We start from the raw sequence: 26,559 nt of genomic DNA, 5'->3' as shown, positions 1-26,559 counted from the left end.
TTATGACGCTCTAAACGAGGCGCGGTAGCTAGTTTTTGGTCTGACACGTATTCTCGATGAGATCCGAGAGAAAAGCCACAGGGCTAGGAAGCATGGCTCGCCAGCAGGGCGGCTCGTAATCACGACGGCTAAACGGAGTATCGACAAGTTGCGGTCGATGGCCTTTTTTCTTTTCTTTCTTTTTTTTTTATCCCGTCCCACGTCGACACTGATGGATGAAGGTCTTAGGGTCGGGACAATAAATCATGGCGCATCGCCCGATGAATCGGCCCGTCTCGATGATAAGACGGCACGTCGATCCGCGGTTTCCTCGATTGTCATACAAATTGCTTGGCCATGCGCATGGTATAGTAATTGAGGGATTATGTCCGAGATCCCAGTGAGATTTCCAAGTTTCTTACTAGCCTTTCTTGAGTTGATTGCGCGCCGGTGGGGTGAGTCGCTCGAATCGAGGGTAATTAGGTTTTATTGGGGGGCGACGCGGTGCGGGCGCTTTTAGTATTTGACCGTGACTTTCTGGTTCGATTGTGGAAGTTGGTGAACTTCCTCTGGGGTGAACAAAACGTGTAATTATAATACGCTCTCCGATTAATCATTGAGAGACAATGAACGCATCATCAAGATTAATAACTGTGAGCTGTTACGTAACCGTAGACTTGTACTACTGAAAATGGACACGCCTCGTATGTAAGCACTAGAAGCGTTGTAAACCAACAGAAAAATTTCTAATTTTTACAGAATTGAAGATTTCGAAGTTTGCGAAGTTTAGAGGATTAAAAAATTATGAATTTATTCCACTATAGACACTGTGGCAATCAGAGGGGTGGAACTTCTACTCGAAGCAATTCACCGCGTCGAAAAGAGCGGATCCTTTCATCTTTCGAACGAAAGTAGGGGGTAGAGAACCGGTGGATATCGAAGGTATTAAAATTCGCTTGGCTCGCGGGAATTTTGCCGAAGTGCCTGACGCGGAGACCCGGAAGCCGCGCGAAATTTGCGATTTAACAGGAGTAACACGCGGCGACACGGGTTATCCTCAAGGTTCCTGCCCTCTCTGCCTTTTTCTTTCCCACGATTCCAGCGTCGACTCCCAGCGTCGAATCCCAATATTTAACCGCACCACGGCCGCACAATCGTGCTGCATTTAATTGTTCCCCCGCGGCGATGCGCTGCCATTATTAAATTCATAAATCTGATCCTGTTTGTGAGTAACGGTGGCTGCCGGTGTTTCGATCGGTCCCGATGATTTAATAGCAGCCCACGCTTCGAATTTTGCCGCATCGATGTTGTTATTGATAATACCGTCGTTTTCATGAAAATGCGCGCGTATTTTAGTTTCGACGCGTTGCCACGGCGAGGCTGAGAAATTGTACGGTTATACTACTGTGAACTGTCGTCGTTCGCGTTTAGCGCGGCTCATCGAGATGCAAAGTACAGTATTGGATTAACATTACATTAAGATTGACTAGGAAATTCATTCGGTGCTAGAACTTCGCTTCAAATTATAATTTATTACCTTCTGGGTGTAATTGTATCCTCAACGAAGTATATGGAAATCGTTGAAAATTATATTAACACGCGTACCTTGTAACGGCACAAGAATATGTATATTCTTTATCTACTAAGATCTATCTTTCGCATAAAATGTACTAACTGCAAGATAATGGCGGAATTAATTGAAAATCGTCGCGTGAAAAGTGTTTCGATGTCGAGGGCGTGTAAAATGTCTCGCGGGCGAATACGAGTGGTCACGATCTTGGCGAAAGAATGCAGGTGCCTGGAACATTAGCGGACAATGAACGAGCAAGAGAACGCGGAGGACTGGCAGTGGTGGCATTCGAAGGCGGCCGTGGCAAAAAGCGTATTAAAATTAATGAAGCAAGCCGGTGAATTTATTCAGCAACAAGTTGCCCGCGATCCCCGGCGTCGGAACGCATTCATCGCCGCGAGATACAAAGGTGCAACGACGCCGTTGAATCGGATCCGTGGAATCGCTCTGTGAACGAGTTAATAGCGCGGACCGGGGCACGCTTTTAACTGAATGGAGCTTGAATATTCGCGATCGAAGGCACCGCCGCGGCGTTCCACCCGCTCGTGTATAACTAGGAAATTAAGGAAGAATCCGCTCGCGCGTGAAATACTATTTGAGACCGCCGTTGAGGTTTCAATACGTCTAATTCGAGAGGCTAATTCGTTCAATTTCCCGGCGATAACGGAACGTGGCTGCGGTTTCATTTTATTAGACAATCGGTTAGACGATTAATGTAACAGCCACGGGGATGTTTTAATTACAAGTGAGTGCCACTTGCGAGATCAGAATTTGAATTTCCATATTGTTGTCGAGATTGTTTTAGCACGTTTGACCAAAGTAGAGACTTCTTTATTCAAATTAATCCTCGGCTAGTAGGAAATTTAGATATTCCTGGCAAAAAAAATCCATTTACAGAACGAAATACATTATGACTCTGTAAATTAAGCGAATTCACGCGAAGCAAATGCTCGAGCGAATGCATACCTTTATTCCCAAGACGAAAGTTATTTCTGCAGGCTGCGATCGATCGAACTCGTCTTTCTCTCTCTCTCTCTCTTTATCTCGGGAGGCCGCTCACTCGTGCCTCGAGACCGGCTAATTATCTGCTACGTTCGCTCGAGTCCCGTCAGCCACGCGTGACGAGAGAGCCTTAACCCTTTAGCAAGCGGGGCTGCTTGCGCGAAATTATGCGCCGTTACGCCGACCACTCGGGCCACCGAGTGCTCCTCCGACGGTGCCTGGCAATTTCTTGCGAATTTTTACTACCGTCAGGAAGTCGTGTTAAACCGTTCGAAGTCGGGATTCTTTCGCCAACTATGCGAGGGGATGGGGTTCACTCGCGTGGATGAAGGAATACAAATTTGTATTAGGAACATTACGACGGGGAATGGATATCCGCGAAGCCAATATTTCATTCGTGTTATTAAACTTTGCGGAATTTTTTCGCGAGTCCTTCTATCCAGTGTCTTCGTTACTCTTGCACGATCTTATATACAGTCGGACCACTGGTATCGCTGGATTCTATGTGGGTTTCCATTTTCAGCGTTGGAAATTAGTTTTGTTCCCTTGGTCCGACTTTAATATACGACTGTATCACTGATTTCGCAGAATTCCATAGAAGTTTCAGCCAGCAGTGGAAATTAGTGTCGCGTGGCCTGTGTCTGACTCGATATACGGGCGAATCACCGATAACATTGAACTCCGCCAAGTTTTTATTTCTAGTGGAAATTAGTATCGTGTGGCTTCTGTCTGACTTGATATATAGCGGCTGTACCACTGGTGCCACTGAAGCTCCATAGAAGTTTCTGTTTCTGGCGTTGCAAATTAGTTTTGTTGCCGTCGTCTGACTCAATATACGGCTAAACTACTGGTATTGCCTGTTTCGAGTCGTTCCTTCTCTGCACCGAGAAATTTGCAAAAGGAAGTGAGTGAATATAAATTTTCTCTCCGTTCAGAAGCAGTAATAGATATCTGTCATTGGTTCGTCAGTTCCTCTAGGAATCATCTATCGGCACTCTGTTGCTCCGAATAGGCAAAGATACGCTTTGGGGTTTGCGAGGCTTCCATGAGGAAGGCATGACACAAATCTGTCAATAGTCCTATCGAATATTCCCCAGATGGTATTAAACTTGAATCTGTCTTTCTATTAACGTAACGCTACATTTCTCTAAAAATGGTAAACTCGCATAACGTAAAGTAAGTCGAGCAGATTCGCGAGTTTACGTACCGTCACATTTTTCAGTAGACTGTAATTAATAGAGTGAAAGCTCTAGATTAGAATCTTTCAACGTGTCATTGCACCTTGTTCTCCGCAATAAAACGAACGAGCTCTCCGCGCGATAAACAGCGTGCCAACAGCACGAGGAGAGTCTTATCCAACGTCTGCCGTGGTTAGCGCGGCGATCATCCGCAAACAGAGATTTGAACAACGTGTCCTCAGCAACTAGCCGCGTTTAGTTACTTTATAGGGATCGTTTCGCGACGAACGATTACCGGCGAACGACTTTCGCCAGGCAAACAGAGAGCTGTACCCAGTGGCTTTCGACATAAAACAAGCAGAAGCTTTACAGCTCGTAACCATAATCGTCTCCCATAACGAAAGGATTAAGCGCAACGAGCGGTCCCTCGCGCGTGGCCAGCAATTCGCCGCAGCTTTACCTTTCTACCTGTTCCCCCTCGCCCGTCCCGGTACCAAGTTTCGCGGAATACCGAACTCCCGACTGAGACCGTTCGCGAAATTAAGGTCGGAATATCTGCATTGAAGGAACAGCGGCTAGCCCCGGTCAGAAACGCGGCCGTTCGCGTTTCCCGCGCGGGAGAAGATCAAAGAAACGATTACTCGCACGCGAAGATGAAATCTACCCTGGTTTTTAACGCGCGCGAACGAATCGTCCGCGTTCCGTAGGCAAATCCACGGCTTGCCGCCCTTCCTGGTCTTTATTTCGTGTCGTGCGGAGCAAGTCGAATGGGGTAGGTACCGTAGGTGCACCACCCGGGGAGAATATAGCCAGCGAGAAGGTATTAATCGTTTGCAATATTTCTACGGCTAGTGGGCAGGTAGTCGAGAATCAAAGAAGCATTGAATTTTACAAAAATGATCGATTTCAATAGAATTCTATTATCGCAGATCAATTACTTAAGAGATTACCAATTGCAAATCCTCAGCAACCCTTTCGCAAACGACATCAACCCCGTTGCAGTCGCTGCAGCGTTACGTAAGCGGATATAAATGAGAAAAAATGAGCAAGCTTGGATAGGCAACAAATCCAGTGGAACGGGTGCCACGCTGGGATCCACGTTGCGCCCTTGTTCCTCGCTATAGGTCGCTGCGGCCGTTCAGAACGCATCGGGAGGGTTGCAGCCGCAGTTCACTGCGGTCCACGTGGCGCGGAACGATGCGGTACGTTGGGACGGTTCGAATGGACCGATTACCGATCGCGAATTTTCCTCTCACTGGGAATCGATCGACCCTCTTCTTTTTTTTATCGTCCCTGAAATCCGCTGGGAAGAAATCCGAGAAATTTCGAACGCGACTCAGCTGGAATTGAATCGTTCGGGTTCAGAGAAGTGATGCACGAGTTCAGAGTGGCTGCTATGGATTTGTACATAATTTACATTTTCAATCGTGCATCGAGCTAAAGGATATCTGAAAGCGAATGAAAAAGTAGATTCTTTAAGCACAGAAGATGCACACATGGAAGGAGCAATCGATCTCATGGGTTCGATCGATCTCAGGTTTTCATATTCGCGGTAAATACTCGGAGGGACCGATAGTCGTTATAAAAGCGTACGGCACGAAAGCGCATTTCGTCGCGATCCCGTTCCATTTTTCATTTTACGAGCAAGTTGTCGAGCTCGGGTGGTCCCGTACGTACCCAGCCCCCACCGTCACCTTTGTTTCGCCCTTCCGAGCGGATACATTACTTTTGCATTCTTCTCTACCCTAGCGCCGGTACCTTCGATCGTGAAAAATCCACGGAGAGGATCTCGAGCTTTCGAGTTACAGTTTGAAAGTTCGAACGGGGGTAACGCGGAACGGTTGCCAGCCGCCACCGCCGCCGCGGGAGGGTGCAAGAGGCTGCTTATGCATCCGAGTTGCAGATTCGACGATATTTCAAGAGATACGCCATCGCGTTCCCGTTTGCCTAACTAAGGGAGATTTACGAGATTTTTCACGATGGGGACGCGGAAAATTTCCAGGGCCAAGGATCCGGAATCACGTAATCGCGTGCTTTACCGTTAATACAAATTGTTGGCGGAGGATGGCAAATTAGAGGAGGTGGAGGAGGATGCTTGGGTAAAAAGCCAACTTTTTTGCCTACTGGCTGAAACGTTTTCGCAGGAAGATACAAATTTTCAGGTACCAATTAGATCGAATCGAATCAATTTCAGTTCTTGTCGAAACAAATGCAATTGTTCCATCGCGCGCAACGGAATGTCGCATACGCTGTGTTCGCTGGTTATTGGAAAAATATGAAAGGGAAAAGTTCGTGTATATTTTGAAAATATTTGTTTTGGTGTTTGAGAAAACAAATTTCAATTTTATTTATTGCCATCCCCGTGTACATATTATTGTGTTACAGAGATAATAGTGACGGATCGAAAACTCGATGTCTTTTTTTTTTTTAATTATCACGAACCGTTTCTGTGCGAAACAAATGTGCTTCCATGGTTGTTCAGTCGATAAAATTAATCCGACGAGAAAGAAAATTGAATCCGCTTATCTGCTCGAGCGAAAAGCATACCAATGTCCACAAGAGGGGTTAATTAATCACTGATACGTATCTAGCGTGAACGGATCACTGGTGCAAAAATAATGGCGGTGTTTCGCTACGAGCTGCGATCGGCTAATAAATCATTCCCTGTACACCTTCTGCAATATCGTGTATCTTTGAATTGTAATTTTTCCGACAGACTGTCACAAACGTAACACGACGCAACCCTTCACTCCTCAAATAAGAATCACCTTCTAAGGAAGGGAGTCAAATAAAAGAGGATTGATCGTGTCGTAGGTATTCACTACGAACGGCCATAGATCGAACGGAAATGCGTTCCGGCTCTAATTGTAAGCACTTATTCAAGTCGCATCGTTGGACCTCGATCGAAGAACCGTTCTCTCTGTTTCAGTGCTAGAACTGAAGGGTCCGGAGAGCACGAAGGCGAGAAGAAATGAGTTGGACGTGACACAATGACATGATGAAGAGCCTGGTGGGGATCATGTGGATAGTGTTGGTGCTCATATCAGGTAAGTACAATAAATCTATCCAACAATAAGGCCCGCGCGTTACGTCGTTCGCGGCTATTATATCGTGGGTCAAAGCTGGGATGGACGTTAACGCTCAACCATGGTCTGCGTACCACCGTCGAATCACCCGGAATTACGAGAGAGCCATAAATAATTCAGCCTGCAGAAGTTGCCCGTTTCTCTATTGAAACGCAGGGTGACGCGTTCGTTCGTGATGCAAACGAGTCACTCTGTTTATAATATAGGTAAAATGGGGATTTTCAGTAATCAACGATTGATACGGCACAGTGTTCAAAGTTCGAATAATAAGAAATTCAAAATCAGGGTCGTACGTTTTCGAACTCGAACCATCGACGGTACAAGTTTCAAATTTAAATATTCAATATTCAAATCGGAAAGTTCAGAATTCAAGTCCGCCGCACACGAACCGCCACGGCCACGATCGCCTATAGAATCCGCGTTCTAACTTTACCATCCCATTGTAAAGTCCAGATCCGCCGTAGCGCGAAACCTATCATCTCTAGACAATAAACCGCCAAATATAACCGACGACGAATAACTATCGTATAAGATACGCCGGCTACTGCATATGCATCAGCCTTACTCACTTGGCTCCCATTCACATGTAAATATTTCGTTGGCCGCCCGCGCGCTTACAATGCCGGTCATCAACGTCCACTCCTTTTACGAGGAATGTTTAACGAACGCTTTAATCGGCTTCGCAGCTGAGACACAAAAAAAGAAGTATAAAGTTCGCTCGAAATTACAGCTACAACAGGGTGCAACGAAAACGCGTTGCAAAATTCATGCTCGTCTCGGCTAGACGATCTGACCCGATTCGATGAATTATCTAGAGATCGTCAAAGGCCAAGTTGCGGCTGGTTCGTGTCTTTGCCGAAGAAAATCTTCGTACAACCGAGACAAGACGTCTCGTTGAATATTAAATTTAAGACCAGTAATTGAGAGCCATTCGAAAGAGAAACTGATTAACTCCGCGGGAGTCGTCCGTTCGGTAAATTTAACCATTCATCGTGCGTATCCGGTATCGATCTCGAGGCGCGAGAAGAAAGTGAAGCGAGCCAATTTGAATCTCTTGCGAAATAATCAAAAGTTTGATCACGCCTCGTGAATTTGAAATGAAACTTTGCTTAAGAAGAAAAACTTGGAAGCGACACGTTTGGATGGGAAAAAAAAGAGGCGTGGGTAGATTGGCTCGGGGTGCATGCGTACAGGCGCGTAACTGAATGCCCGTATGGATCCTAATACGAGTGCTTAATATGCGGTTCGCGTTCAACCAGTATTGTAATGCGGCGGAGGTACAGGTGTTCGACCGGTGTTCCGTTTGTGGGAATTGATGCTCTGTTCATGATTGCAGACGGGTATTCCGAGCAATCTAGTTTAATGGAAAAGAGCAGAAATTGGGGAACTGCCTCCCATATATGACAAACTGGCGATAAATGTTGGAATTCGTTAAAAATGACGATACTCTATTCCAACTTGTTCCTTCAATTGCATCCTTATATGTTAAAGTGCTCACTTTTATTATACTTATCGCTATAGGAACAATCTTTCGGTCTACCTGACTGAAGAGTCATAGTCTCGTTTCCCTTATCCGTATAAACATCAGCCCGTGAGGGTCGTCTGTGCAAACGCGATCTCATTCTACTTAGCCAATTAGTCGAGATTTACACTACTCGTCTGACCACTCGTTAACTCGTACTCCTTATCCGTACCCTTATATTCGGACGACCGCGTTGCAAATGCTTATAATACATACCCTTTTTAGAACAGTTACGGAACTTGGAGTATCTCATTCCGCACGAATTTCGTTCTCAATTGCTGGCATATTGGTACCGGCAAGAAACGAAGGAACACAGCCGGGAATGGCATCTCGTTTCTAGTCGTTTCAGCTTGTCCCCTCTTTGCCTCGTATCGATTCGATCCTCGATCAAGGAACGGCCCATGTTACCTCATTGAAAAATCACGGCTGAAAAGTTTTACCGGGAAACAAACAGCCGGATAAGTGGGCACTCGAGCCGTGAGTAGAGTGTCTTTTAAACGTCCGCCACGACGGGCCTCGATATTTCTCGATATGTCCGGCTCATCGAGCAATCCCGTCGCGCGCGAAACGCAATATCGTGCTGGTAATATAGTGCTTGTTCTTATTGCCCCAGCCGTACACCCCCGACCCTTTTCGAGCAGCAACAATTTCACGGACGTCGATCCGACAACCGATACCAAGGCTCCTCTCCTCTCCCTCTTCTTTTCTTCGTTTCCCTCCTCGTCCGCAGCCACGATCGCGGGGATTAAATCTGATCCCAGGTACCAGGGAATCGTCCGACTCAATCGTGGATTACCGTGTTGGATCCCGAAAGATTTTCGAGACACGTTTGAATATACATGCGAAAGTTTAGCTGCAGGGAAAATGGAGGAACGAGCAAACGATTTTCGATATTCTTGGGATAACTTGGCATCTTTGCCAGTCGTAAATCCGCAGCTTCTAATTGCATCTAGTTTGCGATGCGATGTGAAAGGAGGAATTTTATTAGCAAGAACATATATTCACATCGAGATCCACGGTCGAGAGGTGCGTTCTAAAATAAGTCGTATCTCTATCCTATCCTTGTACCTCGTACGGGTTTTTAAAAAAATTCCAACGAAAAACACGAGCCACCAGAGGGGATGCGAGTAATCGGTTTTGCCTAGCGGAGCCCCACTTCAAATTGGCCAACCTCGCGAACTGGGTGCTTTGTGCACCCAGTCGAAATCCTCGGCGCTGTTCCCGCGATTCCTCTGTCTCTACTGTAATCGCTCGATAGGGGACGGTGGAAAAGAGCCGCTGCCTGTCCGTCTGATTCCATTAACGTTTACGCCACAGTCAAAATCCACCTCGACCCGAATGAATTTTTATTCCTCGTCGCATTGTCGATAACAAGCGCTCCTTTGCTCGTTTCCACGTCCGTTCGCGTCTTGAATACTCGTCGAATCGATAAAAGTTCGTAAAAATTCTAGCCAACATATATCGAACGACGGATAGTTTTTGCTTTCCTTTTACTTTTCACAGAAATTACGAGAGCGTTCGAATTATTAGGAGGGATTTGAAATTAGTTCTTGACAAGTTTCGGGGCGCGGTGATATTTCATTGGCGAGATCGTCGAAGTTAACGATTCATGTAGTTTGCATCCGTTCCCACCGAAAACGAAGTCAGGCACGATCGGGGCGCACGTAATTTCCGGCTAGTTAAACGATCACTCACGAAAGATTGCGATCGAATCGATGACCATCTGTTCGTGCCACGGGTTATCATTGTGCCTCCAAGCCGGTGCATTACGTGACGCGCAGAGCTTGCAATTTCGTTCCGATAGAAATGTCATCGCGAGTATATTATTCACCTGTCCATCATGTTATTCCATCCGGTGGCTTTTCAGAGAATTCATAACGCGCGCGTTGCAACCATATATTTAAAGTGATACGGACCGCGCTGTAATTCCATCCTGCATTTTCGAACAAAATGGATGGACGCAAGTGTCGTGGACAACTGTTGTCGGTTGTCGAAGCAACAGCTGAAACAACAGGAATCCGTGACAGATTCTTGAATCGGAGGGTCTGTCTCTCCATAAAGTACACTCATTTCCCTCCTTCCGGTGCGACCGCTTTGTCAAAATGTCGCACTTTGCCGAACAGAAGTTAGACCGCTGCAATTGCGGCATCTTCCATTCATTCTCATTTTATTCATATCTGGTATCACCGAATTGTTTGTAGCAGTCGTAACTTTCAGATTAAGCGATTGCAATCGGTTAAAATTCCCCTCGTAAATAGACCAAGCAAATCTCTCTTTGATTATCGAAAGTTAATTAAACGTCCTCTTAAATAAACCACGCGACGATACAGTAAATATTATATATGTACAGAGAATTAAAGGTCCCTGTTTTATTCGCCCTATATAATTTTAAATCCGCCCGAAAACGATGTGAAAGGTAAACGAAAAATTGTTGCGCCCCAGCGATCGAGTTTAAATATGCGACGCTGGGTGCACTTTCAATACGTATAAATTTGCCTCGATCAGGAGGCACGGGCGTACTCCTCGAATAATATCGGAACAGATAGCGGCCTTTAAACGTTCGGATTTATTTCATTGCGCCCGGCGATGCTCGGGGTAAACGACAACCCCCATCGATTCCTCCGGCGGCACCGCGACGGCGGCGATACGCGACGTCCCTATCAACTTTACCTCCGGAACCACCACCGAATCTGTACGCGGCCACCCCGAGCCCATCCTATTCTCGCAGACCCTGCGACACGTTTTCCTCGCTTGCCAGACCCACTTCCAGGGTGTACCCGTTCGCGATATCGCTGATAGGTGCCTGGGGTGAGAATTTCTCTCCGTGAAGCCAGCGCAATCTCCATCTTGCTTCTATTCTAACGTCGTTTACAGATAATATATTGTGAATATGCGACTATCGCGGTGAAATTTCTCGGTGACATTATTAAGTATTCAACGCGTCGAAACGTAATGACAATTTAAAAATGGTATCAAACGTATGTGCATCGCAAAGAAGACGAGCACCGTGCAAGGTGTGCCCGTGTAAATATTTTGGCGCCGCTTCAAAATTGAAATCGCAGCGAGCGTTGCGCCCCGTATACGTTGACGCGCATTATGAACCATCCTGGTACCGCTCCAGGAAGCTCGTAAAACACCGATAATATAATGCTCGGAAACGATAAATAATATGTACCGGGCCGTGCCAGCGAAATCTATTACAAAATTAATGGAAACGTTAAGCGGCGTTCGCTGCTTGTCTCCGTTTCATCCAGCGGCACAATCGGTGATATCGATACCGTTCTTTGATGCGAGTCAATTCGAAACTGTACGTTTACGGAATAATTGTACAATTTTCCAAATTATTTGCCAGACTTTTCTCGATCTCAAACCACTTCGTACGAGACTCTCTGAGATGTTCTCTTTCCTGAGCATGATCGTTGAATTATTAATTTCGACGATCCGATGCGCTTCCGGTTCTCCTCGCCATATTACATTCTCTTTGAGTAGCTTGAATAAAGTATTTTTCGTTTGCTTTCTTCCAACGGAAGTGGGTTCTACAGCTTTGAGAGAATTCTACTATGCGAATCAGTTACTGTTTTTTATTTGCCGCAATTTTGTCGAGGATTATATTCGTTTCTATTTGATAATTGTAATAGATCCTCGGTAAAAGTGATGCACGGTTTAAACGCACGCGAGTGCCGATACGTATAAATTTTTCAGGATCCCCGTGCGGCAGAATAACAGAAGCCCATCCCTTTTTTTCACGATCGGTCGACGTTGTTCGCATCGAACCGTTGAAAACCGAAACTGGCCTGTTTGCCTTCCATTTCTGCGCGAGCAAATCGGCCATTCTCCATGCGGGAAAAAAAAAGAAAGCCACGTTAAATCACTTCGCGGCGAGGCTTTTATCGAAAACCGTTCGCTGTGTCAACGATTGATACGTCATATTTGTGGGAATCGAAACTGTGCGTGGAATAGAATCAAATTAAAACTATCTCCCCGCGATGTTTACTCGAAATCGGCTAGCAATTGTTCCCCGGAAGATTGACGGCACACGGATCCTGATCGCGTCGTTTATAAATTCGAATGTGACGCCGTTCGTTTTTAACGTGGGTTATTCTTTTCTTCCTTGTTTGGGCGCTTGTTTCAGGATGCTCAGGAAATCCAGATGCGAAGCGGCTGTACGACGACCTCCTGTCGAATTACAACAAGCTGGTTCGTCCAGTGGTCAACGTCACAGACGCCCTCACCGTTAAAATCAAGCTCAAACTCTCGCAGCTGATCGATGTAGTAAGTATGAACTAGAAAATATACTTCTCGTCGAATTTTTCTATCGCAACGATTCGTTTGTTCGCAGAATCTCAAGAATCAAATCATGACGACGAACCTCTGGGTCGAACAGGTACGATAATTTCTTTGTGTGTGTGTGTGTGTGTGTGATGAATTTTGTAGAATTTTTTCTTAGACAAGGGTTGTTTGGGAAAACGTAAAGTCGAGGAGGTTATTTCTGGTGATCGTTCGAGTCGCGGCAGCGGGGCATTGTTTTGCGCGGATACGTGCGGATGGTCGGTAAAACGAAAATCGGCCAGGAGCTTCCACTCGAGGGTCGCAAAATAAGTCCGGTGAACCGTGCAACCCACTTTCGAACGCTAGATTACGTAAGACAGATTCGCATCCGTTTCCGTGCATTCATTTCGCCCCCTTTCCCCTACCTTCCTCGTTTTTTTTTATTTTTTTTTTTACAGCCATTTCACCCGATCTCACGAACACAGGCTGATCTAGAAAAAAAAATGAACGTTGGTAAAATAATATCCCGAGTTTCGAGGACTGAAATAGTTTGTTCGTCGTTTAGTCGAATTTTTGAAAAACATTTACATACAGAAAAACTGGTAGATTTAGTATAATCACCCCGATTTTCGCCCCGAATGCAATTAGAAGGCAACAGAAAGTAGTTCGAAACGATGATACGAACGAAGAAATGTAGGCATATAAAACGTCGCGAGGCGATCAAGAATTTTAGTAGCGCTCGTCCATTTTTAACGCTCAATTTCTCTTGATTGAATCCGCGATCGGTCCGTCGAAAACGAATATTCGATCTCGAGTGAGTGTAGAGGGGGCTCGTGGTATTTGCGGGTCATTAATCTGTTAGACGACGTCACCGGGCGTCGGTACATAAAGACAGACACCGATATCTAATCAGATCAAATATTGGTGGTCCGTCGAGACCCTCCCGTGGCCCTGCATATATTAATGGAGCGTTGGTCACGTGTAACGGGGTGCGCGAACGAAGGGGTGGATGAGGTTGGAGCGGTTTCCTTCGAATTTCAGGCTACCTTTCGGTTTACGGCCAGACCGTTGTTTCTGCGATCGATTTTATCGGTAAACTCCCTGTAAGGATGCTAATCCTTGTGTAAAGACGGCTCGAGAGTTATCGAGAGGATTAAGAGCGTGAAATTCGTAGGTGCTTGGTTTACCAGTGCTTTCGAGCACTTTGTTCGTGATCGCTACGAGTAGCCTGTGCTGTAGATTGAAGGAATACATTAAGAAATTTTATTTATGCTGTGGAAGTATCGTGCTGTCAGAGAAATATTTTATTTCTCAGAAGACGAAACTTGTTCGTTCGTAAATTGCTTAGGAATGAGAGGAATGATTTATCCGTGAGATCGTGATTTTGAACGTGAAAAAGCCGCGATCTCTGCATTAAACGTGCATTGCGTGACGCCATTAAGCGGCTACGGGGCGATGCGTATCAAGAAATAACACTCTGGCATAGCGGAATAGTTAGTTCGTTGATGTTCACGAACTCTCGCCCTGTGGCATAAGTATTCGAGCGCATAGATAACTTTCACGGAATGTAAAAGTTGAATAATTTTACCGTTCTCTGTATTGGAATCCAAAGGGTGAGTTCAAACTTCTATTCCAGAATTATTATTGCGGAATAGCGAGTTTAATTACATCCATAGGAAGATTTTGAGGATGTAATAAAATTGTAAGTAGAAAACGTCTTGCGTTTAAGTAGAGTAAGTAGAAAACATCAGCGATCGGTCAGATGTCTTCCGTTTAAGGAGTATCGGACAGTACAAGTCAGACCCTCGTCGTTCCTGTATATTCGCTTCTGTGTAACTTTTTTAATCTCTTTGGTATCTTTCTTTCCACTTACTTCGATACTATTAAATTAATTTCTTTATTGTCCATTGGCTTAATTACAAACAATTGCACGAATCTACGAACCACGTTACTTTTTCTCTATTAAGGAATGATTTGTTTCTTCTCCACCTTTTAATCTCGCAAATGAAAGTGTTCAGAGAAAGCTATCAGAGAAAAAAAAATCTCCCGGCTCGCGTTAATTAACATTCCGTCGCGTGTTCTCCGCGAGTCCCTCCTATCAATTAGCTCGACATACATACAGTTGAACACGATCATTTTTACATTTTCCATCGTTGTGCCTCTTTTTCCACAATCGACGTAAAAATGTGCGAAACATTTCAATCGTGCGAAATAAAAAATAGTTACAACGTCCGGTGACATCGATTCACTATCGACGAATAAATTTCATTCCCAATTTAAATTATGCTTTTAATATTTCCAAGCTCTCCGTGACTTTGTTTTTCGCGTGTTTTTTCCTCTCACTCCCCTCGCAAAAAAGGAACACTCGGAACAATGGCGTAACGCGAGATAGATATGTGCAATTCCGGGCACTTTGCCCAACGTGTACACCCTATCACGGTTCCGTTTCATCCTTCCTTTCGTTTTAATTAATTTCACCGGGAATCTGATCCGATGAGGGTGAGAGCTGACATGCGTCAAAACTGTTGAACGTCGCGAACAAAGTAAGCCTGCTGCCGGTGGCAGGCACCCGTTTTCCACGGAAACAATCCGTTGGCGGAACAGCTTGAAAAGAACGAACAGCCGGGCGATAATCGGGCAACGGCGCACGAATGATACAGGAAACAGGAACGATTCTGGGACACGTTTCCGTATGCTTCGTAATTTACCCCTCGAATATCCCTAGACCTTCGAGCTCGAATATCCTCGCGCCCTGCTCACGGAGCTGTGAAAAAAGGGGTGCCATTTCCTGTTGCACCTTTAAAATCGATCCTCGCATCGATATTCAGAAATATTTGCGTCAACCTTCTTCGTCATCCTTCGCGTGAATTTCTTGTCTAATTTAATTGTTGTTTCTTTGCAGTCATGGTACGATTACAAGTTAAAATGGGATCCAAAGGAATATGGTGGGGTGGAAATGCTGCACGTCCCATCCGATCATATATGGAGGCCCGATATAGTTTTGTACAACAAGTAAGGCTATCTTTTAATCCCTCCGCAAATTAATCTCAATATACAGCCAGTCGTTCTAACTTCGAAACGAGAGATCGCCTTGAATTATTTGGAGAACTGCTTCGAGTGACCCCCGAAGTTTCCAAATTTTCCTGACGGAACTTCATTTACTCTCTTCCGCGTTACCTATTCACTCCATTGTTTCAACTATTAACGCCAAAACAATTGGCGGAATATTTAACTCGTTCCGTGATAGAAGCTGGCATATTCGCGAGTAACAAAAAGCTCACCTAAATAGGTTTATTCGCAACATAAATTAGGTTCCCGCAGTGGCGAACAAATGTCACTTATAGAAGCTGACATGATTTGAATATTTATGAACTGGCCGCGATAATTAGATGAATAAATAATTTGCCCATTACTAGTTTGCGCTCGTATTATCAAAGGGAAATTGTTATCGGAAAGGCGTCGTTAACGAGGGTGGATGTATCGCGATCGATTAACCGGTGAATTTATCCGTTTGATTCGTCCAGTGCCGACGGTAATTTCGAGGTGACGCTGGCAACGAAGGCGACGCTAAATTATACAGGCAGGGTCGAGTGGAAGCCACCGGCGATATACAAGTCTTCCTGCGAGATCGACGTAGAATACTTCCCGTTCGACGAGCAGACGTGCGTCATGAAGTTCGGCTCGTGGACTTACGATGGCTTCCAGGTAACGACCACCATTCTTTTACTTCCCCCTCGTGCCTTTCTCGCAACTAATAAGAACTCCTTCCCACACGCAGCAAATTGAAGTGCGTGTTCAAAGCTTCCAGCTGAGATATGAACTGAATTATACACCATTCTGTAAAACGATTTTTAACTCGCTTCCACAGAGGGAACATTAAAATATTCCAACCCCTTTCTAACACAATTCGCAATAAAAAAAGAGGGAGGATAAATCTCTCAATAAGTCGCGGGTGTACAAGGAAAGTCCATTTTTGGCTTACTAGCTTTAGGGAATATAAAATCCTGCGATACCCACGTTCCACTTGTATCCACAAATGCTACATTTTCAAGAGTGAAGGGTTTCGAGGAAGAGAAGAATAATAATAAATATTTCATATAGGTTTTTTAAAAACTTCTTGTTTCGTACGTCTACGAAGGATGAAAAAGAGTACAGTCGCGAATAAAATGGTCGCTGATCGTGAAACGCGTGTTCAGACCGCGTATCAAAGCAATCGGAAGGCATCGACGCCGCGGGTACCGGAAATTAGATTAAGAAAGTGGAATTAACGCGGCGCGCGAGTCACTCGTAGGGAACGGCGCCGGCTATTTGTTTATTTGCATGTTATTGCACGCCTCGTACGAAAACCCCGGCCCGGCTTATCACTATTCATGAGGCCTCTGCACCACGGCCGCGGATGTGCACCGAATGAAACGCACATAAATTTCCAATGATTAATATCTCGTCCACGCGATACGTGGAGGTTCTGCGGATATTAAGCGCCTCTGTCGCCACATTTTTTTTCACCCGACGCCGATCGATCATCGCATCGATCGATGGAATTCTACTCCATGTCGTTTTCTCCGTGAAAACGTATTCAAATTGACGATCGATGGATAATATCTCTACAATTTTTTTTTAAACACGTATCACAAGTATATGGAAGAAAAACAGCTGCTAATCGACGCATCATTACAAAATCGCGGGACGATCGAACGGAAGAAGAATTCACGTGTAACGAAGCCACAAGTGGGCAGCGCGAGATCGTTTTCGCGTCATTATTCTTGGACGATTGTCGTGCAACGGCGCGAGTAGTATCGCGTAAAATATCTATACTACTCGATGAATAATACATACCGTTTGTGTGTGTAATGAGTGCGCGCGGGTGTAATACGTTGTCCATGCGTCATCAGACGCGGCGACGGGATATCCATCAGGTTCATTTAATAAGAAGCACATACCCTATCGATCAGCATTATATACGGGATACGAAATGGACATTCCATAGGGGATGATTACGCGAGACGCTTTTAACGATCGGTTAGGACACACACCACACGTGTCGATGTTAGGATCGTCAATTCCTGTCATCGAACGGGATGTTTTCCTCTATTAAATGCCCATACCTATACTTAATTGGCATCATTTTCGTTTTATTGGACTAAATACTTTTGGAAATTCATTTTCATCGTTCTCCTAAGTGACGGACCAGATCATTAATCCTTCGAAACTGAAGCTCGATCAATCAATTTATTTTTTCTTAATTTTCGAAATTTACATCGATAAATTATCGTTGAGAGATTCTCGACGAATTTTGATGTACCGTAGTTAAATAGGTTTGTTATTTTCGTACGATGAACCGTCGTATATTTTCGCGGAGCAGTTTGGCTGAAATTTCTGTGTCGAGTGCCGACTTTGCAGCGTCAAATGGCGCAGTATCCCGGTGTTTCGCCTCGAATCGTTGTCTCGAAGGAATAATCGAGGATTCCGGCCCAACTGCGCCGGAGAATCTCGTTAACTCCGACTTAACAGGCAGAAATGGACGCAAATATCAGGAACATCGAGTAGCATTTCATCGTTCAAGTGGATCAAACCCATCCACCATAATGCCGCGCGTTTCCTCGGCTAACCGATTGATACGTCCTGTTTTCACGAAATTATGTCATTAAACTGATAAGTCCTCGTTGGAGTAACAATTAAAGCGAACGATTAAGAACCAGCCATCGAACCAGAAACAATTCATTTGATTTCGCGTATATCTAACAAAATCGTGTTCAGAAATATTGAAATAATCAATTTTTCGAAAACTTGCACAGGTCGATCTTCGACACATCGACGAGATCCGGGGCAGCAACATCGTCGATATCGGCGTCGATCTGACGGAGTTTTACACTTCCGTCGAGTGGGACATCCTCGAAGTCCCAGCCGTGAGGTAAGACAGATCCCCGTGGAACCGCCCGTTTCCTGTTACCACCCCGGCCCAGCCCAATTCCCAGCGAACCGGGGATTTGCTCGCGGAATACCATCCGAAACGAAAGCGTGATCAACGTAACGAAATCTCGGGGAACGTTTCCTTGTTTCCTCCGTTTCCACGCTAGGGAGAGAATCACGCGTCCGTTTAAAAGCCAATTACGGGGGTAACAATCCGCGCGCTCGCCGCGGCGGAGCGTTCTTTCCAGACGCGGGTGTAACCAGCTTTTTCATTTCCAGAAATGAAAAGTTTTACACGTGCTGCGACGAGCCCTACCTCGACATCACGTTCAACATCACCATGAGACGGAAGACTCTGTTTTACACCGTCAACCTTATAATACCGTGCATGGGTATCTCGTTTCTCACGGTGTTGGTCTTCTATTTGCCAAGCGACAGTGGCGAGAAGGTAGGAAGCATTTATTTCGCCCGTAAACCTTTCGTGTCTCCCTTTTTTCTCTCCCGGTTTTGTTGCACCCTTTACGCTTCATCCTGCTCGATTAATTTAATCCCGTCTAATTAAATACAACTTCCTAACGTGTCATGTTTACGTGTTTCAGCATCAAATTGTACGTCCCGATTAATTATACGCTCGACTAATTACATACGAATTATATTTATATTTATTCAACGAAATATTTCACAATTTAGTATTAATTACATTTATTCTTTTTTATTAATATACTTCCTCTCGTGGAATGATATTAAAAAGAAGAGAGAAAAACTGTCGACGGAATTTTGCACAAAAATGATTGTGAACATTTGTGTTAACGCTCTTTTTTAATCAATGAAAGATTCTCGTAGCTGCTCGGTTCAGCGCGAGCCGCGGATCCGCAGGGAAACGTCCGCTTTAAATTACTGGGTAAAGCATGGCCGATCGTTCCGCGCGATTTACGAGCGGGTAAAGTTCGCCGGTGTTTCCGGGAGTTTAATATAAGAACCGCGAGCCGGTGGGCGTCGCGAAAAGTGTATCGATAAATTTGGTTGGTGCGAGGCCGATTCGAGAGGAAAGTAAAGCCAATAAAGGATATTAAATTCGTGGCAGCCTCCCGCTAAACGCGACGCAACCATTGTTCAACCCCCCGCCCTCGAGGTAGTAAAAGTAACCAAAAAGTTTCTTTCAAATTTCTTAAGTACTCGATTAAATATTACAGAAATTCGTATAAAATACGATAATTAATATTTGTTCGGAGAAAGTACAGTGCGCGCGTGTCCCATGCTTCACAAAATCTGAGAAACTTCTGAACGAGGAGGGCGATGGGAAATATTGTTTCGCGGTGTAGATCTCGATGGAAGTCGACTCGTTCGATCAGAATTCCGGGGCGGATAGGGTCAAATATCAAAATCCATCGTCGGAATGCAAACCTCTAAATGCCGTTCGACCTCCATTCCTCGTGGACTCTTGACCTCGAGCCGATACCCACTTGACGCCGTGTGCGGCTCTATAATTCACTCGTATTGTTCTGCCTCGAAACAGCCGTGGAAAAGGGTAAAGAGGGTGGCCGTCGCGCGGGCGTCCCAGGCGGTGAGAAAAATACGGGGGAGAAGGTCAGATGTCAGCGTGCCATCCGCAACCGTTCGCCGACACCTTCGATTCGTTCCGGTGAGGACACCGTCTGAAGATCGAGGCTCGCGCTTAAGTTTCAACTGTTTCCGCACGTTCGCGGTCGAACTTCTCCCTTCGGACTTCGAAACTGAAACGGCTTAGATGATACAATACTTTTTCTTTTCGTTTTCAATAGGTACTGCTGTTTATTAAATTACATACGCGTTTTCGAATTCTCAGGATACATAATATTAATTATTTATTCAAGAGACGAGCACGAGCGAACGTGTTCCCCATTCTCCGTCGCGTTTCTCATCTTCACCCCCGAAACAACGGTCGTCTCGATATCAAAGCACATCCCTTTCCAGGATGATTCTTCTCGATGCCGGTGCATCGCCGTGGCCCAAACAGAAAAATTTCACGGAGAATCCCGTTTGAAAAGGGCAATCGCGACAAAGAGCACGGATCCGGCTTGAACGGCAAATCTGCTAGCTACTTTAGATGAATGCTGCCAGCCCGGCGAAACAATACCCTCTCGAATCGGGCTTTGTTCTTCGTTTCTCGTTTGCCTACTGATTTCAACCCTACACCGCGACTTGTCGCGAAACGCCCGCGTTACGTCTGCCTCTCCCGTGCAAGCGCACCGTCGCCCGCCTCGAAACTTTCGGCGTTACTTCCGTAAGGATCTTCCTCTCGTAACCAGCATTCGGAATCCGGTAAATAAACGTTGCCTGTATTCATTGGAAATGAATTTTTTAAGACAACACCGCTTCGTTGACGTTGCGCTCCAAGTTTAAAGGGGATCGTTCTAAAGCGGATTCGAGCGAAAGATCCGCGACAGTAGAAACGAATTTCTTAACGAACGCGATACGCTCGACGTTGTTTACGTTTTTTCTAATTTGCATTTAATCGTGCGCGTGTATACGATTCGCGTATATTGTTACTAGCAACGGCACGACCTTAACACGTTTCCAGATACAATACTGTGTCATGAGGGAATGAAAGGAGCGTTTTGTTCTTCGCACTTAACCTCGAGGGCTCTTTGTCTCTTTGTGGCGAATTCACTTTGCTCGAGCACACCCCTCAAATTCTGAGCCGAATCGGAATATGTTCTCTTCGATCTTCGAATATTGTCTTTCCCCCCTTCCTTTTTACACCGTGTTTCCTCTATCTATTCTATGTTCCCTTTAATTTTACATCGCTCTCGGACCCGTTCGGGCATAATCGACCGTTCAATTTGCAGGTCAGCCTGTCGATTTCGATTTTGCTGTCGCTGACTGTGTTCTTCCTCCTGCTGGCCGAAATTATCCCGCCCACATCGCTCGTGGTACCGCTCCTCGGTAAATTCGTCCTTTTCACCATGATCCTAGACACTTTCAGGTACAACTTTGTCGATAAGTATTACAAATTTTCGGATGAGATCGGGCTGCGATTGCGATTAACCCTTTGAGCGCCTTCGAGAGGGTGCGGAGGTTGTGTGTCCCACGGTGGAATCGTGACCACGGCGTTGATACCTTTGCGGGCAGTTTCTCTGGTACTCAAAGGGTTAATCAATCAAACTGCAAGTCGCATGTACTATAGCCAAGTTGCATCTGGCCGCCCTTTAATATTAATTCCAGTTTGTTCGTGCTGGAGATCCTACGGTGGATACTTTAATTGGCATTGAACTTTTTCAACTCGCGCGACTCCAATCTAGTTACAAGTTTCCAGCACACAAATTAAAGGGGACTAAATTTGTTAAATTAATGCGTTTAACATTGCCAAGATGTGTACTCGTTAGCTGTAAAACGAAGAGCGTAATCTAATCTGATGTCTGTTTTCAGTATATGCGTAACCGTGGTAGTCCTCAATGTTCACTTCCGGTCGCCACAGACGCACGTGATGGCACCGTGGGTCCGTCGTGTTTTTATCCATGTTCTGCCAAGACTACTGGTGATGCGCAGGTATAATACGTCTTCGAAGAGATCCGATTACGATTCCAGGCAAGATATGATTCTACCGAGCATTCGGACCAGCCGTTGGGCCTATGCCAAGCAGCATTAGAACGTTCATTAGTGGCCTCGCGCGTGACGTTAGTGTCACGTCGTGTCTGCAACCATTAGCACAACCACTGCCACTCTCGCTGTCTCTCTATATTTTTCTCTAACCCCCTTCTCACCTCACGCTCTCTTTCTCTTTCTCTGTTCACCAAACTTCGAATCGAATTTGTACACACTTACCGATCTCCAGTTTCGGTCGAGTTGCAAACAAACTCTGTAAATACAATTGCGCACCGTGAGGATTGTAGTACAAGCGAGACGATGATCTTGGTTTCCTTCGTTTCACTTGCACCAATTTCCTGGGACAAAACGTACGAGGAACCGCAATGCACGAATCGCAGGAAGGGGAAGATATCGAAGATACATTGAAACGTTGAAAATATTGTAGAAAGCTGAGATTGCGATGAGTAAGGAGACGAAGACATTCACAGGAGGGCAGGAACCGAACAGGAATCGCAGATCCATTTGTCTCGTTCGAACGATTCGGAATCCTGCACATTAGTCACTGTAAATGCTAACACGATAGTCCGACAGTCCCGTTACCAACGTTATGCACAATTCAGCACTGAGCCGTAACACCTTGTTGGAACTTTTTCTCCACGCCATTTTGCAACGTAACTCTGAGCCCAGTATGTAATTGATCGCATCGATTATGAGAAATTGTCGCCACGTCCATCGACATGCTTGATACCATCGCCTTACTACGATCATATCGCCTGTACAAGCGAAGTGTCATTTCGATAATACGATTTAGTATAGAAAAGATTCTTCGAAGAAACATTTGTAAATATACATTTCTATACATACAGTTGCAACTAGTTCCGTTAGAGCTTTAACGATAACTGCTTGTTGTACAAAAAATCGTAGAGAACAATACGAATTTGATACTTGTAGGTACAAAGTTGAAATATCCAAACGTATTGTTTACTGATCAATTTTATTGAGATTATTGGTATCGTTGGTATCTCCTAACTGTATCTTTTCCGTTCGATATCCCACCAGGCCGCAGTACCAGATAGACAAACGTAGCATGGGTGGTCATCACGGTCAACGGGTGATGGTCCGAACGTGCAACGGTCTCGAATTACGGGATCCATCTCTCTTTGTAGAGACTTCGGCCTCGGAGCTGGTTGAGTCCTCCGTTCTGTTCCCGAGTCTCGATTCGCGGGACGAATTACACCCTCGGTACGTAGATATCTCGATCGGAGGTCTGTCGAAGTTGAATCGCGAAAGAAAAAATATATTCGCTCCGTCAGGGAATTGGAAGCGGTGAATTTGGGAAGCGCGTGCCGCATTCACGGCTCACCAGCGGCCACGGCTGCTCCTCCACCGCAACTGCCGACCGAGGAGAGCGTGGACGCTCTCTGTAACACGCTTCATCATTGGCATCACTGCCCAGAACTGTACAAGGCCATCGAAGGCATTCGTTTCATAGCCGACCATACGAAGAGGGAAGAGGACTCCACCAGAGTACGTAAAAATGTTCCGCGTACGATCCGAAAAGTAATCGCGATTAATCGAAAGGGGTGTGGTCCGCAGGTCAAGGAAGATTGGAAGTACGTCGCGATGGTGCTCGACAGGCTATTCCTGTGGATTTTTACACTAGCCGTGGTTGTCGGTACGGCGGGGATCATCCTGCAGGCGCCGACGCTGTACGACGATCGCATGCCCATCGACGTGCGACTGTCCGAGATCGCCTCCACCACTGCCAAACCACACATGAACACGAGCCTCTGAGAGACAATTGTTCAGTTTCGTTTATTACCTTCACGTACAACGCATACTCGCACACACGCACACGTACATAAATACACACCCAAACGCATACATATATACGTACGTCTACACACGTATATACATGTACAATGTATTACGCAAACAACGTAAGGACAAATATAAAATGCGTTCACGTTGACCAGGGACTCTTTGGGGGTGAACACCCAAGCGCTGTCAATCATTTCGATGGTACTTATATAGGTTGTACGAAAAAGTCTGTTTAGCGTTAATCCGCTCACTCGCCACTTTTTCTCGATCCAAAAACAATTGGTAATATATAATATATCGTTGACAATGTTTGTTCAGCCATTCGGAACTACTTCCTATTTCTACCGCTTGAATCTCGATTCATTTGCCGATGTCGATTCTCGCGTATAAATTGTTGCGAACATTACAATCCTCGTTTTAAGGGAAAAATTTATTCATTTGTAATGCGATTACGAATGTACTTTACATTCGGACAGATCCAAGCAAGCATTTCATTGAAACCGGAAGGGCTTTGGTGTTCTCGCGAGCATGCAAATGAAATAGAATTTTCTCGTCCCTGGTATTGACGACTGAAAGACTGATGCTTCGGCGAGTCTTCGAATTTTTCGCGCGAATGAAATGATTAAAGGCTAATTAACTGTTGTTTGCCTGCTCAAACCGAGGATTTTCAAAGCATACGCACACAAGCGGTCGGAATGTAAAGTTGAAACTAAACATATCTCTTGACCTTTGAAAATCATATTCCTAAGCAGCGATGTTATGCTTGTCCTGCTTTCACGGAAAGGATTAGCATACTAACTGCAAGGGGCAAGAGATACGTTTCTAAATGTAAGCGTTAAAGCCAGGCGAATTCCGGTACGTGGTTTTGTTATTAATGTTGCAAAGCGAACGGAAAGATACGTAAAGCAAACGTGTACACAATGTAAAATTAACATGGGAAAGACCTTAAAGAGAGTTCCATTTCATGCCATTTGCATTAACGTGATCCCTTGAAAGAATACATTGCTGAAGAATTTGTATTTGAGATGATCTCCGAGGATGGTCAACAACATCGGTTAGAAATGCGTGTATTTATAAAAATTCATATTTTTATAACTATCACTAAAGAAATGAAAACCAGATAGATATTTTCGTTTTACTCTCCGCAAATATATTATTATTACGTGTACTTGCATTCTGCATTTCTTTAATACCGAGTACATTTTCCACAAATGCATAAATGTGGATGTTAATTTCCTAGTTTACGTCAAAAAGAAATTTCTACCAAACTTGGAGAGCACCTCGAAGAATGCAATTTTTTGGGTGAATCGCGAAAGGAAAAGGAAAAATGGGACCGAAACATTATATTTTACACACAACGTATATAGTTTCAAATCGACACGAGTTTTTAAAAATTGAGAACCATCGACAACGGAATAAAGTATAATAATCAGGAGAAGAAAGGATCACGATCGTTGATGCGAATGACATGGAATTAAACGATACCTGTGTTGCAGACTCAGGAACAAAAAGGGAGTGGGGAAAGGAAGAAGAGATATTGAAGAATTTCCGAAATTTACATCGAGCCTGTAACAATGGGGCCATATTTTCACAAAATAAAAAACAAAAAAGAGAAAGAATGGAGGACGATGGTGCATGTCTCTCTCTCTCTCTCTCTCTCTCTCTCTATCTCTCTATCTCTCTCTCTTGTTGCGAAGCTATGAATTTTAAGTAAATATCTGCATCCACGTAAAGCGTGCAAAAGTATCGGCAAGAGGGAGGAAACGCGTTGGGCCTAAGAAAGTTTCACCGACTCAACTTTTATTGCTCATAATACGTAATATGTTCGTAATAAGATACACTTTCGTAATTGTGTTCGTTCCAGCACCCATCGACGAACAAACGTGGAACGTTTGTTGAACATTTTAAAAGCAGCGTGCACGATGAGAAAAGGGGACGCGGTGAAACGCACGAGGAAAGAAGAGAACGCGAACTATGCAATTGTTTATTATCGCGATCGCCGTTCCAAATAATTTACTGTCTTCCTAAGCTACGAAATTACATACACGATTTACTTTCGATGAGCAACAGTCACGTCTTTCTGGTTCACTGTTGTTCATGCCAAACAAAGAAACTAAGTGAAAAAAAATGAGAAAAAAAAGAGAGGAAAACAAGTAGAGCCTGATCGGTGAAATCACTAGTTAAGTATATGTGAGTAGCCAGGATTTTACGTCTTTTTTAAGAGCGAAGCAACGATCTGCCGCTTAGTGACCCTTTCGATTTTGTTCTTTTTTTTTTTTTCTATCACAGATGATAATTTTCGACCTGTTCTACCACACAGAAAAATCTCGACTCGATTGTCGTGCGTACACACGACGAACCACAAATGCCTGCCACCTGCCACCAGTAGCCAACAGACACACACCGAGAGCGAAGAACGTTTTGACAATTTTGTATGCACCATTCCGAGGGAGAATTAGTCAATGAATTACTCGACGATAAAAATTGTTATCATCATTTGTAACACCGGGAGGTCTCTTTAGAAAACAATGAAGAGAAAGAAAATCAGAGAAACAAGAAATTGGCTTATCGGCTGCGATCCTAGTACACGGTATAAACTTTAACACGTGGACCTTCTTTTTTAATATACACATGTATTACGTTTTCGTTTCATAT

General features: G+C 44.8%; 1 protein-coding gene across 2 annotated transcripts in view; it reads left to right on the top strand.

Annotated features, from left to right (window-relative positions):
- The window catches only part of Nachra3 (nicotinic acetylcholine receptor alpha3 subunit), a 68,737-nt gene extending 44,510 nt beyond the window's left edge, over positions 1–24,227 (top strand). The window contains exons 3-14 of one of the 2 annotated variants that reach the window (XM_076897588.1): positions 6,659–6,776; positions 12,470–12,609; positions 12,677–12,721; positions 15,509–15,618; positions 16,131–16,311; positions 18,402–18,517; positions 18,796–18,964; positions 21,345–21,481; positions 21,925–22,044; positions 23,143–23,325; positions 23,397–23,610; positions 23,680–24,227. In XM_076897588.1, the coding sequence (XP_076753703.1) occupies positions 6,725–6,776; positions 12,470–12,609; positions 12,677–12,721; positions 15,509–15,618; positions 16,131–16,311; positions 18,402–18,517; positions 18,796–18,964; positions 21,345–21,481; positions 21,925–22,044; positions 23,143–23,325; positions 23,397–23,610; positions 23,680–23,877 (1,665 nt within the window). In that variant the 5' untranslated portion in view covers positions 6,659–6,724 and the 3' untranslated portion in view covers positions 23,878–24,227. Of the gene's footprint in view, positions 1–6,658; positions 6,777–12,469; positions 12,610–12,676; positions 12,722–15,508; positions 15,619–16,130; positions 16,312–18,401; positions 18,518–18,795; positions 18,965–21,344; positions 21,482–21,924; positions 22,084–23,142; positions 23,326–23,396; positions 23,611–23,679 lie in introns of both variants that reach the window. The other variant, XM_076897587.1, reaches the window with a different exon arrangement.
- The last annotated feature ends 2,332 nt before the right edge of the window (positions 24,228–26,559 follow it).

The sequence above is a fragment of the Xylocopa sonorina genome, chromosome 7 (genome assembly GCF_050948175.1).
Source record: "Xylocopa sonorina isolate GNS202 chromosome 7, iyXylSono1_principal, whole genome shotgun sequence".
Lineage (NCBI taxonomy): Eukaryota > Metazoa > Arthropoda > Insecta > Hymenoptera > Apidae > Xylocopa > Xylocopa sonorina.
Note: the sequence above shows the minus strand (reverse complement) of the source record. Positions and strands in the feature narration are given on the sequence as shown.